Here is a 16,033-nt window from a genome sequence, read left to right as displayed (position 1 = left end):
AAAAAAGTATGGCTTTTTTCTCTCTTTCTTTCCAATCAGGTGATTTTGCCCTCCCTCAGAAACTTGTTCATTCCTGTTTTCCTGAACTGCTGGCTGGCCAAACACGCTCTTGAGAACATGATTGTAAGCAATGGAGCCTATCTTCTGCCCTTTCTTCCAGAGCAATTGTGTCAGTGTGTATCCACTTTCATCACAAAGCTCTCATTTTCTCCTCCATCTGGATCTCACTTCCTCCTTGTGTCGTATTTTCCTGATTGCATCTGTCCTCTGCTGCTGGCAGCTTGCTGGTTATCACATTTGCCAGACTGTTTGATGATTGTTTTGGGGTTTTATCATAAGTACGAGCACAGTGGTACTGTGTTATTAAACATCTCGCTGTCTCTCATCTCTGGCTTCTTTTATCTTTTTGTTTCTTCTTCATGTTGTTTTCAGAATGACCTGCACAGAGCGATTCAGCGCACACATTCAGCCATGTTCAACCAGGTGCTCATCCTCATCAGCACCCTCCTCTGCCTCATCTTCACCTGGTGAGAGAAAAACACAACACATTTCTCTTCAGTAAATCAGACTTCTGTTAAAATACAGGGTTCTCTGTCCGTCTGTTTGTCTGATGTTTGGTTTGTTTTGTGCTTCTGTCTTTCTTTCTATCTTCTTTTAAAGATAAAATTATTAGCATTTATGTAAACGAATAATTTTTTTTTTGGTCCCACTTTATATTAAGTGTCCTTAACTACTATGTACTTACATAAAAAATAAATACAATGTACTTACTATGTTTATAATGTATTTGCGAACACGTGGTGCTTTTGAGTTGGGATAGAGGTTGGGTTTGACAGGTTTGTCCACTTTATATTAAGTCGCCTTAACTAATATTTACTTACACAGGAATTAATAGTTTACAATGTACTTATTGTGTAAATACATTTCAATTACATCTGTAATCAACTTTTGTAATTACATTTGTATATACACTGTTGACTGTTGACATCCCTTAACACCTTAACCCACCCATAAACCTAAGGGATGGTCAACAGTGTTTTTACAAATGTAATTACAAAAGTTGATTACAGATGTAATTGCATACATGTATTTAATCAAGCATAAGTACACAGAAAATACATGTAATTATACAATAAGTACATTGTAACAAACTATTTTTTTTAATAATTCCTAAGTGATGACTACAGAACAAAACACTGTTGTCCAATGACTTGCCTAATAAACCTAATTGACTAGTTAACATAATTAACCTTGTTAAGCCTTTAAATTGCACTTCAAGCTGAATACATGTAAAATATTCAACATATGCTCATTCTGAAAGCGTAGCCCTATATACATTTCTGGAGGTTGTGAATTATGTAGACATTGAAGTATGTATGGCTGCATTTCGCAAACAAATGATACAGAGTGGTATAATGCCATTCCTTTTTGCACTTACCAGCTGACTGCTTACCTCCATGTGGAGGTTTGGTTTTTCGCGGTTAAGTTTGTCCAGTGAACTCACCATGTACCTTGACAGACTTGAGAAACAGAGAAGAGTTGATCACAATGGGTCAATTGGTGTTTTAGAAAACACTTTCGGTTGGGTTTAGGGAAGGAGTAGGGTGGGTCAGTTGATCTGTCGGTCAGTCAGTCATACCAACAGTCAGTCACTCAGTCAACAGTGGTCTCTGGCAGATTTACATAGAACAGCGGATGCAACTGGCAGTCAAGTGAGAAATTTGCAATCTTAATTTGCGGACACAGTGGCGGACACAATGGACACAGGTTCACACTTTGGTTGTATTTGGCATAAAAAAATAAATAAATAAATAAAAAAAAAATAAAACATTTTGTTTTACAAAACATCTGATTATATAAACCAGGATTGTCCAAACCTTTTCTTATAAAGGGCTGAAAATCAAACTTGATTGAGGGTGGTGGGCCAAAACTAAATATACAAAACTGTATTACATTAAAGTTGCTATCATAACTTTCTAATTTAGTAATATATAAAAAATACTTTAACTGTATTAATAATTACGTCTTTTTTCATTTTATACTGTAGTTTTAACATAATAAAACATTAACAATCATATTTATAACACAATGAGTTCAATGCTTTTTATTTACAAAAATTACCACTTTTCACTTTATAGTTAAATACATCTGTCCTGTTGTTTGAGCAATGTGTTTTAGCAATCTTACTTCAAGTGTGTGTGTGTGTGTGTGTGTGTGTGTGTGTGTGTGTGTGTGTGTGTGTGTGTATGTATGTATATATATATATATATATATATATATATATATATATATATATATATATATATATATATATATATATATATATATATATATATATATATATGAATTTATTTGCCTATTTTAATTGCATTAGGTCAGGTGTGTGTTTTTTACCACCAATATACAGCAACATGTCACTTGTTGCACTGTTGACTCTAATGTCAATATGCTGTATTGCCTGTGCAGTTGTTTTTACGGTATTTTTTGCTGCCCAAAGGTGTCCTTAGAGCCCTATATTTCGGCTCTCATATTTCATCTAAAATATATAAAAGACAAATGGTCTCAGGGGTTTGGATCAACGCGAGGTAGAGTAATTAATAACAGAACTATTTGCTGTATATAAAAACTTTTTTATGTGATTTTCCAGAATCTGTAGAAGTTTAGTTTGCACCTTGGATGGTAACATACCTGCTGTTTGTCATAGCTTATTTATTAATATAATGTACCATTACTTTACAGTGCTCAGGATATTTAGGTACACTCCTCACAAATATATCTTGTAAATTCATAGTTTTAATAGGAAGCTATGCAATATATGTGTGCATATACAATAGATTAGTCAGTACTGAAGCCAAATCTGGAGCTCATCTAACAAAATAACTTACGATAATGGTCTATAAACTAGCACACCCGAATGTATATGTTATAGAAAAATATTAAATACTTATTTAAAAAAAGAGGAAAAACCAAGAGAACCTGAAGATATTTTATAATTTAGCTGAAATTTTGTAGGTTTTAATTTTTGAATATTTTTAATTTTAATATTTAGCTTGAATTTAATTTAATTATCTTTCAATTTCTCAATATGTTTGGTGACTAAATATTCTTTTAATAAATATATCTGTTTAATAAATCTGTTTTGTTTAAATGCACCAGAATGCATTGCCTATATTCACAGAGAAAGGGAGTGTACTCAGTAATGCTGAGCACTGTTTGTGTGAATTAAATATATTAGCAATCATAAAGCATACATTCCTAAGTTAAAATTTAGGCTACAAATCTGTAGAAAACAAAACAGTAAATTGTAATCATGCTGTTCAGTTTATTTGCTTGGTTACAAAAAGAGTATTAGAGATACAGTTCAGCTCATATTGGAGGTCCAAATATATTCTCAATAGTTATTTTGCATATTTGCATCTTGTTTGTGTTTTTCATTCAATTTACATTGGGATGGATTATCGTACATACTCTGTTTCCATATTAATATAGTTGTACAAAATTCATATAATTTGTTAGTTAATCAAGTAATATTAATGTTTAGCATTTAGAGCTCTTGCAGAATTAATGCGAACAATAATGAAACTAGAGGTAAGGGTCTTAATAAAAAGTCATCTTGAGATGCATTTAAATACCAGGAGGAAACAGGTTCAAAAATATGTTTTAGTGGGGTTAAAATATCAAATGCTACAAAATATAAAAGTTATATGACTTTTTTAAGTAGGAAATTGGAAAATAAGAGGTTTGATGGTGCAGCGTTTGTGCCTCTGGTCAGCTGTTGACAGGATGGTATTCCCAAAGTGCTGATTAATTAAACACCATGTTGTGTATGGGTTCTCTTGTTCTGAGGTAAATAGGAAGGAGGTGCTGAATGTGCAGGGTAGCGGTACGTTTGTAAACCAGAAGAGAGAGAAATGAATGACCTTTTCACCACTGACAGCTGCATGTTGACTCAAACGGCCTTTCAACACTGAGCAAACACACACCATACACACACACACACTGAGACTGCTAACACACAACACACAAACAGGGTTCGCATCTAGCTGTCTTGTGCATGGTTCACCACACAGTTATTGTGTCTTGGCTCGCATTTATCACACTTTGCTCCAAACCATCCGGTGATGATATAAACCCCCTGGCTTTCCAAACACATGCAAATCCTTGTAAACATGTCCACCTAAAAAAGCCTTTCAAGAAATTGTTTTTTTCAGAGATGTTCTTTAATTACTTTCATGTCCAAACCCATATGCTGATCACTTTCCTCTATGAAACACAAGCAGACATACTGTATAATGTTACACATGTTTGTACCCAAATAATTGTTAATTAAAACACAATTTATTACAAGAAGAAGCAACATAATGTAGCATAAAGCAACCCCCCAAATGGTATACAGTATGTTAAAATGTCTAAACATAATGTGATGTATAATTAAAGTATGAGAAATGCATTCACTGTTCGAATTCCGAAAAAAAAACAAAAAAAACGCTAATTTGTCTGCATACATGGCTGTCAATTGGTCCATTGCTCCAATTCTTTGCCATTATTGACTGCTTGTCTAACCCAGAGATCTGCACTCACAGAACCTGACACAACCAGGACAACATTTGATAAGTGAATACGATACTTGTCAACATTGGGTCGTAAAAATACATGATACCACATCCTCCCACTCCTAAAGGAAATAAAATCCTTAAACCTACCCAGAAGAGCTACCAAAATATGACCCAGATTCCTTAATCTGTTAATTCTGAGCTGTTTAATTGTATATAAGCCTAGTTGTAACACTTACAAATATGTTGAGTAAATTAGCATGAAATGACAATACATAGCAAACATTTAAAAAATAAAAATATTGGCTTTCACCTATATCGATGATCTTTACAGAAATTAAATCAAGTTATAAATTCTCGTTCACTTTTTATTCCGTGTATTTAAATATTGATTAAAGTTACTATAGTTATATATTTTCATCCACTTATTTGTTTGATAACAGAGGTGTCACTTTAACACTGCACAGATCTATAATAAAAACATTTGATCACTTTCATAACTGTTTGTGCTCATTTAAGACAAAATAATTTGTGTTAAAAAAAATAATAATAAAAAACATGCCAGGATGGACATTTTTACACGTTATTAAGTGTAGTTGTCTGTTTAAAAACACCCAACTCCATGGAGCAGGACAGGAATAAACCCCAAAAGGAAGCATTGCTGACAAACTGACACAGGACAGCAGACATGAGGTGGTTATAAGGAGGACAAATCAAGCACTAAACAAGTGAACAGAATAAACTAATAATGAAGAACAAGATGGGTGGGAGTAGACAATGGACTGAAGAGCACATGGCACGAATAGAAGTCTTTACATTGATTGCATGGCCAGCCTGATCACCCGCCGGTGACCTACTCAAACCTGCAGTTCTCCACGATGGTCGTTCAGTGTCCTCCAGCTTCTGGCACCTAGACTGCAGCTCTGCAGAGGAGATTTGGCTAGAGGAAAAAGGATCATCCCCAACTAAGCCTGCTTTTCTCAAGGGTTGTTTTATTCCTTCACTTTTATCAATTGGTGAAGTTTGTTCCTTGCCACTGTCGCCACTGGCTTGCTTATTTTGGGACTTGTGAAGCTGCACATTGATGCATTTGCTCTTCAGTGTTTGGACTTCCAGCAGTGAAATCTAAACCACACTGAACTGAACTGAACTAAACTGAACCTTAACTCTGAAAACTGTACTGACACTGATAACTTCTATGTTAAGCTGCTTTGACACAATCTACATTGCAAAAGCGCTGTTCTGCTGATTCGACTCATTCTGAAAATGTAGTCCAGAGGATGTTTCTGGAGATAGCAAATTATGTAGTCGGAGGTACGAATAGCTGCATTTTTAATTTTTAAGCGAACACTACGGGCAGTATGACGCTGTTCCTTTTGCTGCTTACCGGCTGACCGCTTACCTCCGTATGGAGAGCTTTCCAGCCACAAGTAGTTTGTCCAGCTAGCTCGTCATGTAGGTCAGCAGACTTGAGGCACAGAGAGGAGTTGACGATGACCGAGGTTCGAGTCCGGCGAAAAGTGGTTCCAGAAATCAGTTAAGACAAAAACAGAATCCAAAAAATAAAAATAAAAATGAACTAGTGAATAACAGGTTAAGAATGTGGTAAAATCCAAAAATGTGGTAAAAATTAGACGAGGGCTTTTCTTTTTCTGGACGGCTTTTGTAAATCATCGGTTGGGTTTAGGGAAGTAAGCAAGTGGGCAGATCAATCGGTAAAATTTGTTAGGTTTAGGGAAGGAAGAGGGTGAGTCAGTCAATTGCCCGTTCGCCTAGTCAATCATTCAGTCAATCGACAACGGCCTCTAGTGGGTTTAGGCGAAAACAGCGCGGGCAGCACTCTCGAGAGACATTTGAGATGCGAAAAAGCGTATACAGCAGCCTCTCGTGGATTCGCAAAAAGAAAAACTTCAAAAATACATACCTCCCTGGACGGGTCTCCAGAAATGTCCACGGGACTACTTTTTCAGAACGAGCCTGGGTTGAAAATAACATAACATGATACAGGTTGTAACAATTTAAACTGTGTGAACTGAACTATGCCTTTAAATCCATATGTGAGCTGTTCTTGCACCCTTTTCTCTCTGTTTTTCAGTATTTGTGGTATTCAGCACTTGGAACGAGCCGGGAACAACCTGACACTCTTTGACTCTCTGTATTTCTGTGTTGTCACTTTCTCTACGGTGGGCTTTGGGGACGTCACACCTCAGATCTGGCCGTCCCAGTTGCTGGTGGTCATCATGATCTGTGTGGCTCTTATAGTTCTGCCAATACAGGTAAAAAAGACACATACTTTGACCATTACATTTCTATTTCTGTATATAAACACACATAATACATTGGTATGTTTTATTGAATGTTTCAAGAGACAAATCCACTAGAGGGCACTGTCTAATTTTTTGCAAATCTGAAATAGGTTACGTAAAATGCATTTTGCTATGCGTGTCAGTTCACATGCTTTTTTGTGTGTCCACTAAAAGGCAGGGATTGTCTTAAAAATCATATAGACCAGCTTGAGCCTTCACTAAACCCAACCGTTATTATTTTTTGGCTTTTGTCTCTTTTGTGGAACCCTGCTTCACTGGACTCCTTAATCTGAACACTCTGCATCACAAGTACAACACTGTACAATTGAACTGCCAAGCAAACTGACTACATCACAAATGTTGTTCATATCCATTATAGACACTGACTATGTTTACATGGACATCAATAATCAAATTATTTACCTTAATCTAAATGATTAGGGTGTTTACATGTGTTGTTTTTGAATATTATTTTTCATGATCCCGTTTTACATGTTATAGCACATAATTTGATTAATGTCATTGCGCCACCATGCTATCCACATTTCCTCCAGAATTTCAGGTGTTTCATTTTTTTATTTTGTCAATTTTAACTGCAGTTTGGCAGTTTCACTTCATTCAGGAACATTTCATGCATGCCCCCCTTGACAAACAAGATATTGGATGCGAGCTGGAAGAGTGTTGTTTTAATGGAATTTGATATCATACGCTGTATTATCAGCTTATGAAGCTCTTTATAGGTATACTAAAAAACTCAAGGCAGGTGTGTTGAACCGGACGTCCGCATTTTACGATGCAGGTGTCTGTGGTTCTTTACTCACTCATTAGGAGCAGAGAATAGTGTTAAACAGCCGTGTGTGTATGTAATACCCTGTAAGAAAATTCGGTGAAAATCCTTCATCAGGGGTGCCCAAACTCGGTCCAGGAGGGCCTGTGTCCTGCATAGTTTAACTACAACTTCTTTCAACACACCTGCCTTAAGTTTTCTAGTATACTTATAAAGAGCTTCATACGCTGGTTTAGGTAAGTTTAATTGGGGTTGGAACTAAAATATGCAGATATACAAAATATGTTTATATGGTAGACTCTAAATCAGAGTATTGTCTCAATCATAGTACAATCGGATCATTGGTGTTCATGTAAAAGTACTCATTGTTAAGTTGTTTTGTGGTATATATTTGATGTTACACAAAAAATTCCACACAAATAATAACTTATTTGTTGATACTATGACCCCGTTACTATACCTAGTGTTTTCACCGTCATACATCCCATGGCATTAATTTTACTTTTGGCCCGTTTCTACTAACCATAGTAGCAAAGAATTCTGGCCCAGATTTGGCAAAAAGCTGGCACAGCAGGCATTCATCCGGCACTGGCATACAGCATGTGGGCCAAACATGGCCCGGATTTGGCAGAGGTGGCACCGTTTTAAAGGCGGCACACAAGATTTGGGCCAGATGAAAAACATAGTATTTGGCCCAGATTTAAAAATTTGATAAGTGGGCTATCACACATATATGACCCACATTTAAAATACACTAAAATCATTTTTGAGTAAAGAAAAAAAATTCTACCAATCAGGTCACTTTGAGAAAAAAGCATGCCCATAGTGTGCCTAAAGCGCATCACTCCATGGGTTTATCAATTTCATTGCAATCGTGACACACCAACCTATCTGGCCCAGTTCAGGCCCAGTTATGAGTTATTAACTTGGCTGAGACTTGGCCCAGATATGGTCTGTGTTTGGGTCTTGTCTGGAAGCCAGATTTGGTCCAGTCATGTACCGTAATTCACTGCGGCATGTGGGCCAAGCAAAACCTGATTGTGTGGGCCAGAGATGGGCCAGAGAAATTTTGCTATGTGGGAAGTGGTACAGTACAGTACAGTATGGTTTGGCAAAGGTCACCTTTATTAGGCTTGTGTTTTCACTGTCAAAGAGGACCAATGGTAATTTTGGTGGGCATAGTGTTTGGCAGAAAGTTGCAGTCAATGTCCTTCTCGCTTGAAGTTCATATATCGTATTAAAAGCACTTCTTACTAAACAAATGCTTTATATGCATTTTTATATCCATATTTTACACAAATATTACAATTATTATATTTAAACTGTTTTAAATTTATATATATATATATATATATATATATATATATATATATATATATATATATATATATATATATATATATATATATATATATATATATATATATATTTTATTTATTTATTTATTTATTATTTTTTTTTTTTTCGTCCTTTTTCGTCCTTCATAGTCCACTATTTAGAGCAAGGTAGGGCCCCAAAATTACTCTGCTTAGGGCCTCCAAATGTACAGGCCATGTTATGAACAACTTTAAAGTACAAGGTAGCTCTTCTTTCATGTAAGGTTTTACTTTCGACTCTCTGACTTTATGCAAATAATATGTGGCTGCAATGACAAAAGCACTGAGTCGAATCACTTTTGTGCTGAAGGCCCGGTGAGATGCGACACAGCTGGTGATTTTCACAGTCTGACACACAAGCGCACCCACGTGTGCACGAACGTACACAGAGAGGAGCTTCCATGTCCACAGCGCTTTAATGAAACACTTTTCACATCCCACTTCAACATATACCAGGTATTACTGACACACACTCACCCAAACAATCTCACACACATACTGACTCACAAGCGGCAGCCTCCCGCAGGGCCGAGGAGAGAATGAGATGAGAGCACGCTTGTCTTTCATGTGTGATGTGAGGGCTTCCCTGCCTGCGTCCTCTTTGGGAAGCTGGTATGTTTCCTTCACACAGGAAATGGCAGTGACTCCAGCGAGGCCCTCCTACTCTTTTCATCCACAAATACCAGCTGACATTTACTGCTGCCCCCCACACACAGCTGGGGTGTGAGAGTTACGGTCGAGCCGTGTTTGTCTCTGCCTGACAGGGGAAATCTCCAGTATGGCTTATGGCCCGCTGAGAGTCATCCCGCCGCACCAACTGACAGCAGCCACAGTATCCCATCACTCCATGTGCACACATCGCAATGAGAATTTCACTGATGCTGCAATTAAACAGTGCCAAATCTCAATCCCCAATTACCCTTTGCCTGAACGCTACTGAATAGCAGACATTACCACCAAGTCCCTCGAATCTTAGCAGAGATCTCTTTATGCACTGGGGGCAGAGCATTCTTTTCCAGACTTTAATGTCTGCTATCAAACATGCATCTGAGTGCTTTTATTCAGGATCAGGATTCATAAAAGGACTTTACTGCCAATATCACCCACACAAAACACAACAAACGTATCTGCTCAAACAATACATGCACAGTGCACAAGGCAACTAGTATCTGACAATCTGGCCTTCTCTTCTGCTTGTGGTCATCATGATTTGGCTTGTGTACTGTATTTCTACTTTGGCCATTACATATATAGACTCTTTTGGCTTGTTAAATCATTACTGCTGTAGGTTGCAACAAGTATATGTCTTGTATATGTAAGTGAACCACAAGCTATGTTTCCATCCAACGATGCAAATGAAGATGAATTTGAAAGTGGAGAACTCAAAAACTTAACAAACCATCTTTTCCTAATTAACAGGCACCAAAAAGAAAAATGGGATTTGCTGTGGAAGGAGAAGGCACTTTGGACCTTTTTTTTCTTATATAATAAATTACTTGTGCATCTGAAGATGAAACACATTGCATGTGTGGTGGCTTTTAAAGGTGTGAGACACTCAAGACAGCTCTGGGAGGTAACAATATAGTGCCACTTTAGACTTTTGCTGAGGGATTTTAGAATGACCAAAGCAACATTTCAGATGTTGAAAATGTGGTCTGTCTGCTGGTTTGTCCGTTAATGTCATCCCCTCAAAATGTATTCGCATCTTGGCATTTTAAGCATTTTTATGCAGTATTTACATAAAATAGGTGGATGGAAGCATAGTTACTGACTCATTCATTCAGTCAACTGTAGTGAGTGGGTGAAAAGTAACTTAAAACTTGATAGTAAAGTCCATATTTCTAGTACAGTGGTTCTCAAACATTTTTCACCAAGTACCACCACAGGAAACAAATAGTCTCTCCATGTACCACCATAATGACTAGTATTGAAGTACAAAGGTATAGTAGGCTTAATTAAGCAGCTACAGCTCTACACAGTTCAAAAATGAGGTAGATTAACTACTAATATTAAAAATATGTACTGTCATTCATTCATTCATTCATTTTCTTTTCGGCTTAGTCCCTTTATTAATCTGGGGTCGCCACAGCAGAATGAAGCGCCAACTTATCCAGCACATGTTTTACACAACAGATGCCCTTCCAGCTGCAACCCATCTCTGGGAAACATCCATTCACACTCATACACTACTGACAATTTAGCCCACCCAATTCACCTGTACCGCATGTCTTTGAACTGTGGGGAAAACCAGAGCACCTGCAGGAAACCCACGCAAACGCAGGGAGAACATGCAAACTCCACCCAGAAATGCCAACTGAACCAGCCGAGGCTCGAACCAGCGACCTATTTACTATGAGACGACAGCACTACTTACTGCACCACTGTGTTGCCCGTCAGATACTTTAAACATTATAAATAGTTTGAACATTAACTGTGCTTGCAGATAAAACAAAACAAAATAAAACAAAACAATACAACCTCACCATTTAAATTAAAATGTGTTTTTAAAGTATTAATGTATTAATCTGGTTTTCGCCCCCTCCATAGTACTAAAACATCCCTCCTCTGACTTTGGCCTTCTTGCTTTCCCTCGTTACCGCCTCTCTTCAAAGGGGGGCAGATAATTTAGTGTCATTACACCCAAACTCTGGAAACTCTCTACCACGGTCACTCTGTTCTTTTAATAATTTCTCAGAATTTAAATCTTTACTTAAAACTCACTTGTTTTTTGAATACTACACTTCTGCTCTGACAAACTGACCACTTTATTTGATCAACCTGTACTCTGCTTATTTGTCTCTTAGGTCTTGTTTTGTATTTCCATATTTTTTTTATAGTTGACTTCCTGTATGTTTGTGTACCTAATGTTGCCTCTACTTATGTCTGTTATGTCAATCTCTTTTTGTTACATTCTTTGTAAAGTGTCCGTGAGCTCTGGAAAGACGCTATATAGATAAAAAAATATTAATATTATTATTATTATTATTATTATTATTATTATTATTATTATTATTACAGTAGCCTATTCATCAAAACCTGAAAATGTTGCTAGAACCTGATGAATATAGGCTTTATGTATGTATATATATATATATATATATATATATATATATATATATATATATATATATATATATATATATATTTTTTTTTTTTTTTTTATACATTTAGAAATATAAACTTCATGTACATATGACATGTGTATGTCTTAGAAATCTAAACATTAACTTTTAATTTTATGATTTGGAATGTCATATTTAAATTAGAAATTAGATATGCTGCACGTCATTTACAATGGGCCTAAGCATGTCAGAAAAGCTAGTGATTAAATGCATAAATACACTGCTTGACCAATTCATACACGCAGTATTTCCGCGATATGGTGTGAATAATATCACATCTTAAGTGAATCGTGAAGTTTGCGTTAACTGGCGCACACCGACCACTGTTTTTAAACAGACTCATGTACAGTTCAAAGTTCCTCTGTCTGTGCACATGGAAACTAACTTTAATTATATTCCACCTCTAAGCTTCAAGCATGGCAAAGTTGCATGTGTATATGTTCTGTGTCTCGCGCCATTTGACGCATCCAAATTAATTAGCTTAAATCTGAGGTAACAAACTAAACCGAAAGCCACACTGCTTTACAAAACAAATAACTTTATATATAGAAAACACCTATTATTTTACACAACTATGAGCACATGTTTTAACACATTTGTAATAATTATTTTACCAATGATGCAGCATGGGTATTAAATTTTTGAGTTTGCAATAAATGAAATGCCAACACAACAGCACCGGTCTGCAGAATGGCTTCTCTAGCGCATGTGTATCCACTCTGCAAGTGCAGAGCACCACTTTTGGCTTTGCGCCAAGCAGATTGATTATTAACATCTGATGATGCGATGCACTAAAGTGAACCTTTTAAGCACACAGGTCATAAGTCTTATGTTGTTTATAGTAAAAGAGTTTCAAAGTCTGTCATTACAATATTATTGGTATCTTATTTAAATCAGATATTCATTGTTTTGTTCTCTTTCAAACTACCAGTCTTTATTTTATAATTAACCACTATAGAGACACACATTGAAGTCAGTAGTAGATTCCAGAAAAAGTGTCAGTGGTAAGTTATTTTTTTCAATTGGTCAGAACAGAAAGCCAGAACTGTTGCCCTGGAAATCACATCACAAACATAATCTAAAGGAATGTTGTGTTGAATTAATACTAAAAGATTGTGTAAGGGCAAAGCTGTAAATGTGCGTACACAGTAAAAAATTCAGCTGTATGAAACACTGCATACGCGGAATCCCACGCATATTCTCTTTGTAGATGCGAATTAACATGAAACTAAGTGCACGTGCACGAGTGCAAAACCCCTCCTTGCCTCCTCCCCCATATAAATATGGTAATGACTCCTAACCTAAAAGCAATTACAAATGCAAGCAAGGAGAGAAACTTCACAGAATGCAAATTGGAGGTGCTCCTATCGGAGGTAGACTAGATGAAAACTGTGCTATTTGCAAGTTTGTCTTTTGGAATTAATAACAACAACAACAACAAAAAATAGAGGGGGAGAATTTAGCTAATGCAGTTAACGCAGTGGGGTCTAAACATTGCACTGTGAAAGAATTAGAAAAGAAATGGTCTGATATAAAGGTGCAGTTTAAGAGGAGAACAGCTGTGCACTGTCAAAGTGTGGACCGTTGAGGCTGGGGAACAAGGGATGCTAAACTAACACCTTTTCAGGAGAGAGTTGCCTTAATTGTAGGTGACACTTTACTGTCTGGAGTAGTATCTGTGTTTGTGGCAGACACAGATGTATTAGAGGAACACCTTTTTAGGGCGGTATAGCAGCACCCCTCCACACTCAAAGCAGCACCACTGGCACTTTAACTGCCCAATTGCCCGCTCAGCACGCAACAGCCACGACTTTAATAGATAACCGCACTCTCCTGATATGCAGTTAAATAATTATATTTATTTAAAAAAATTGGAATAAAAATACTTAGCTGGAATAATACCTTTGAATACATCACTCACCAAGAAGCCACCCATCGCGCACCCTGCCGCCTTGAAGCCTTCAGATTCAACCATTGACAATGTCCTCTAATAAGGCCAACACTGCCAATGCTATATATATATATATATATATATATATATATATATATATATATATATATATATATATATATATATATATATATTTAACCCATTAACCCATTTTATCAATTATAAATTAATATCAATGTTTTTCCACATATGGTAGTGTGATACTTTGTAGCGTGCAATCTAACATAATTGCTTCTAGGAGTCGCCAATTGCTTCTAGGAGTCGAAATAAAACAAACACACACAATAAATACACGTACACCAGAAATAAGGTTGGCCCAGACCAACGCACATTCTCACGTTAAGTTCATCGTTAGTAAATCCAAACGTGAGCGTGAAACCTGGCGTACACAAAGTTTTTGTGTGTACACAGCATTAATACATGAGGCCCCAGGACTGTAACTTCCAGACACTCCCAAGAGTTGGAGTGGAGGCAGAAAAGGGGGAGATTATAGTGGGCCAGGTCCATGTAATAGCAGGGGGCCTGGAGCAGAGTTGACCCTGGGACAAGGTGCAGTAGAGGTCCTGAAGCATGGAGCAGTGGCTTTGGCTCAGAACGCATAGGCAGGTCAGACAGCTCCAGTTGGTGACAAATATTTGGCTCAGGAGGCACCAGCAAGTCAGACGGCCCAGGTTGGTCAGGAAAATCAGATAAGTCACACAGCTCTTGGCACTGGAAGGTCACATGGCTCTGGTGGCATTGGGACATCACACAACTCTAACGGCACAGGGAGATCACACGGTTATTGTAGCAATATGTAGGGGTCAGGTGGCAGCTCTGGCTATTCGTGGGACTCCTGGGGCTCTGGCCATTCTGGGAATTCAGGTGGATCTGGGGCCAGCTCTGGTGATTCTGTAATGATCTAGCGTGGGGTGCAGAAAATATAATAGGTGGAGGTTCTAAATACAGCAGAGCAGGAATTTATTTTAACTGTCAAAAAAGTTAGTTTAAGACTGTAGTTTGATACTCATATGACCCTATATCCTTTCTGTGCATGATATTCTTGTCTGTGTGCTCAGAAAATGGAATAATAAGAGTTTAAACTAACACAACTTTTAAAATGCATGCAGATATTTTGTTTGTTGTTCCCAGTGTAACCAAGATAAAATGTTTTGCACTTAAAGAGACAACAACATCTCTGTGCTTCAAAAAAAAAGAAAAAAAAAAGAATATTTAGAGCATGCTATGATAACACATTCTAGGGACAACTTATGTTACATGTTTTTAAAAGGGCATAATTGGACCATTTCAGCTATAAAATATCTGAATCTTAGCTAAGAATCCCTTTATGTACTCAATACTAAAAGCAAAGCAGACATTTACACCCACTTTCAAACAAACATGCGTCTGAAGGGCTTTTATAGAGGAACATATAAAAGAACCTCACTGCCAATATCACCCACACAATCTACAACAACAGCTATTATGTATCTACACAAACAATTCAATATCTTCACAAACACTCAGTTCAGTAAGTTTTAAGAGATGGCCTTCTAAGCAAACACCGTCTACAAAGTTATTGCCTGATAGGTCAGTAAGTACACAAAGCTAGGGTCAAACATGGAAATACTAGAATCAGAGAACGCTTGTTAATGCTAGAGGTTAACAAGACTCAGCAACATGTGAGGGGATGTGAGATTTAGCAACAAGTGAGGGGACGTAACCAGTGCATATAGTCTATGCCACAGGTGTCAAATCCAGTTCCTGGAGGGCCACGGCTCTGCACAGCTTAATTAAACACATTAAGCTGATTAATTAAACACACCTGATCAAACTAATTGACTCCTTCAGGCTTGTTTGAAACCTACTGGTAATCTTGAAGCAGGGTTGGAACTAAACTGTGCAGAGCCGCGGACCTCCAGGAGCTGGATTTGACACCTGTGGTCAATGTAATCAGTT

The 16,033-nt window shown here is 37.1% G+C and overlaps 1 protein-coding gene across 1 annotated transcript in view; it reads left to right on the top strand.

Annotated features, from left to right (window-relative positions):
• kcnt2b (potassium sodium-activated channel subfamily T member 2b) overlaps positions 1-16,033 on the top strand; it is a 187,749-nt gene that overhangs the window by 88,428 nt on the left and 83,288 nt on the right. The window contains exons 8-10 of the mRNA XM_087245086.1: positions 40-123; positions 433-527; positions 6,649-6,829. Of these exons, the coding sequence (XP_087101212.1) occupies positions 40-123; positions 433-527; positions 6,649-6,829 (360 nt within the window). The remainder of the gene's footprint in view (positions 1-39; positions 124-432; positions 528-6,648; positions 6,830-16,033) is intronic.

Source organism: Danio rerio, chromosome 3 (genome assembly GCF_052040795.2).
Source record: "Danio rerio strain M-AB ecotype USA chromosome 3, GRCz13ab, whole genome shotgun sequence".
Lineage (NCBI taxonomy): Eukaryota > Metazoa > Chordata > Actinopteri > Cypriniformes > Danionidae > Danio > Danio rerio.
This window is presented reverse-complemented; position numbering and strand designations above follow the sequence as displayed.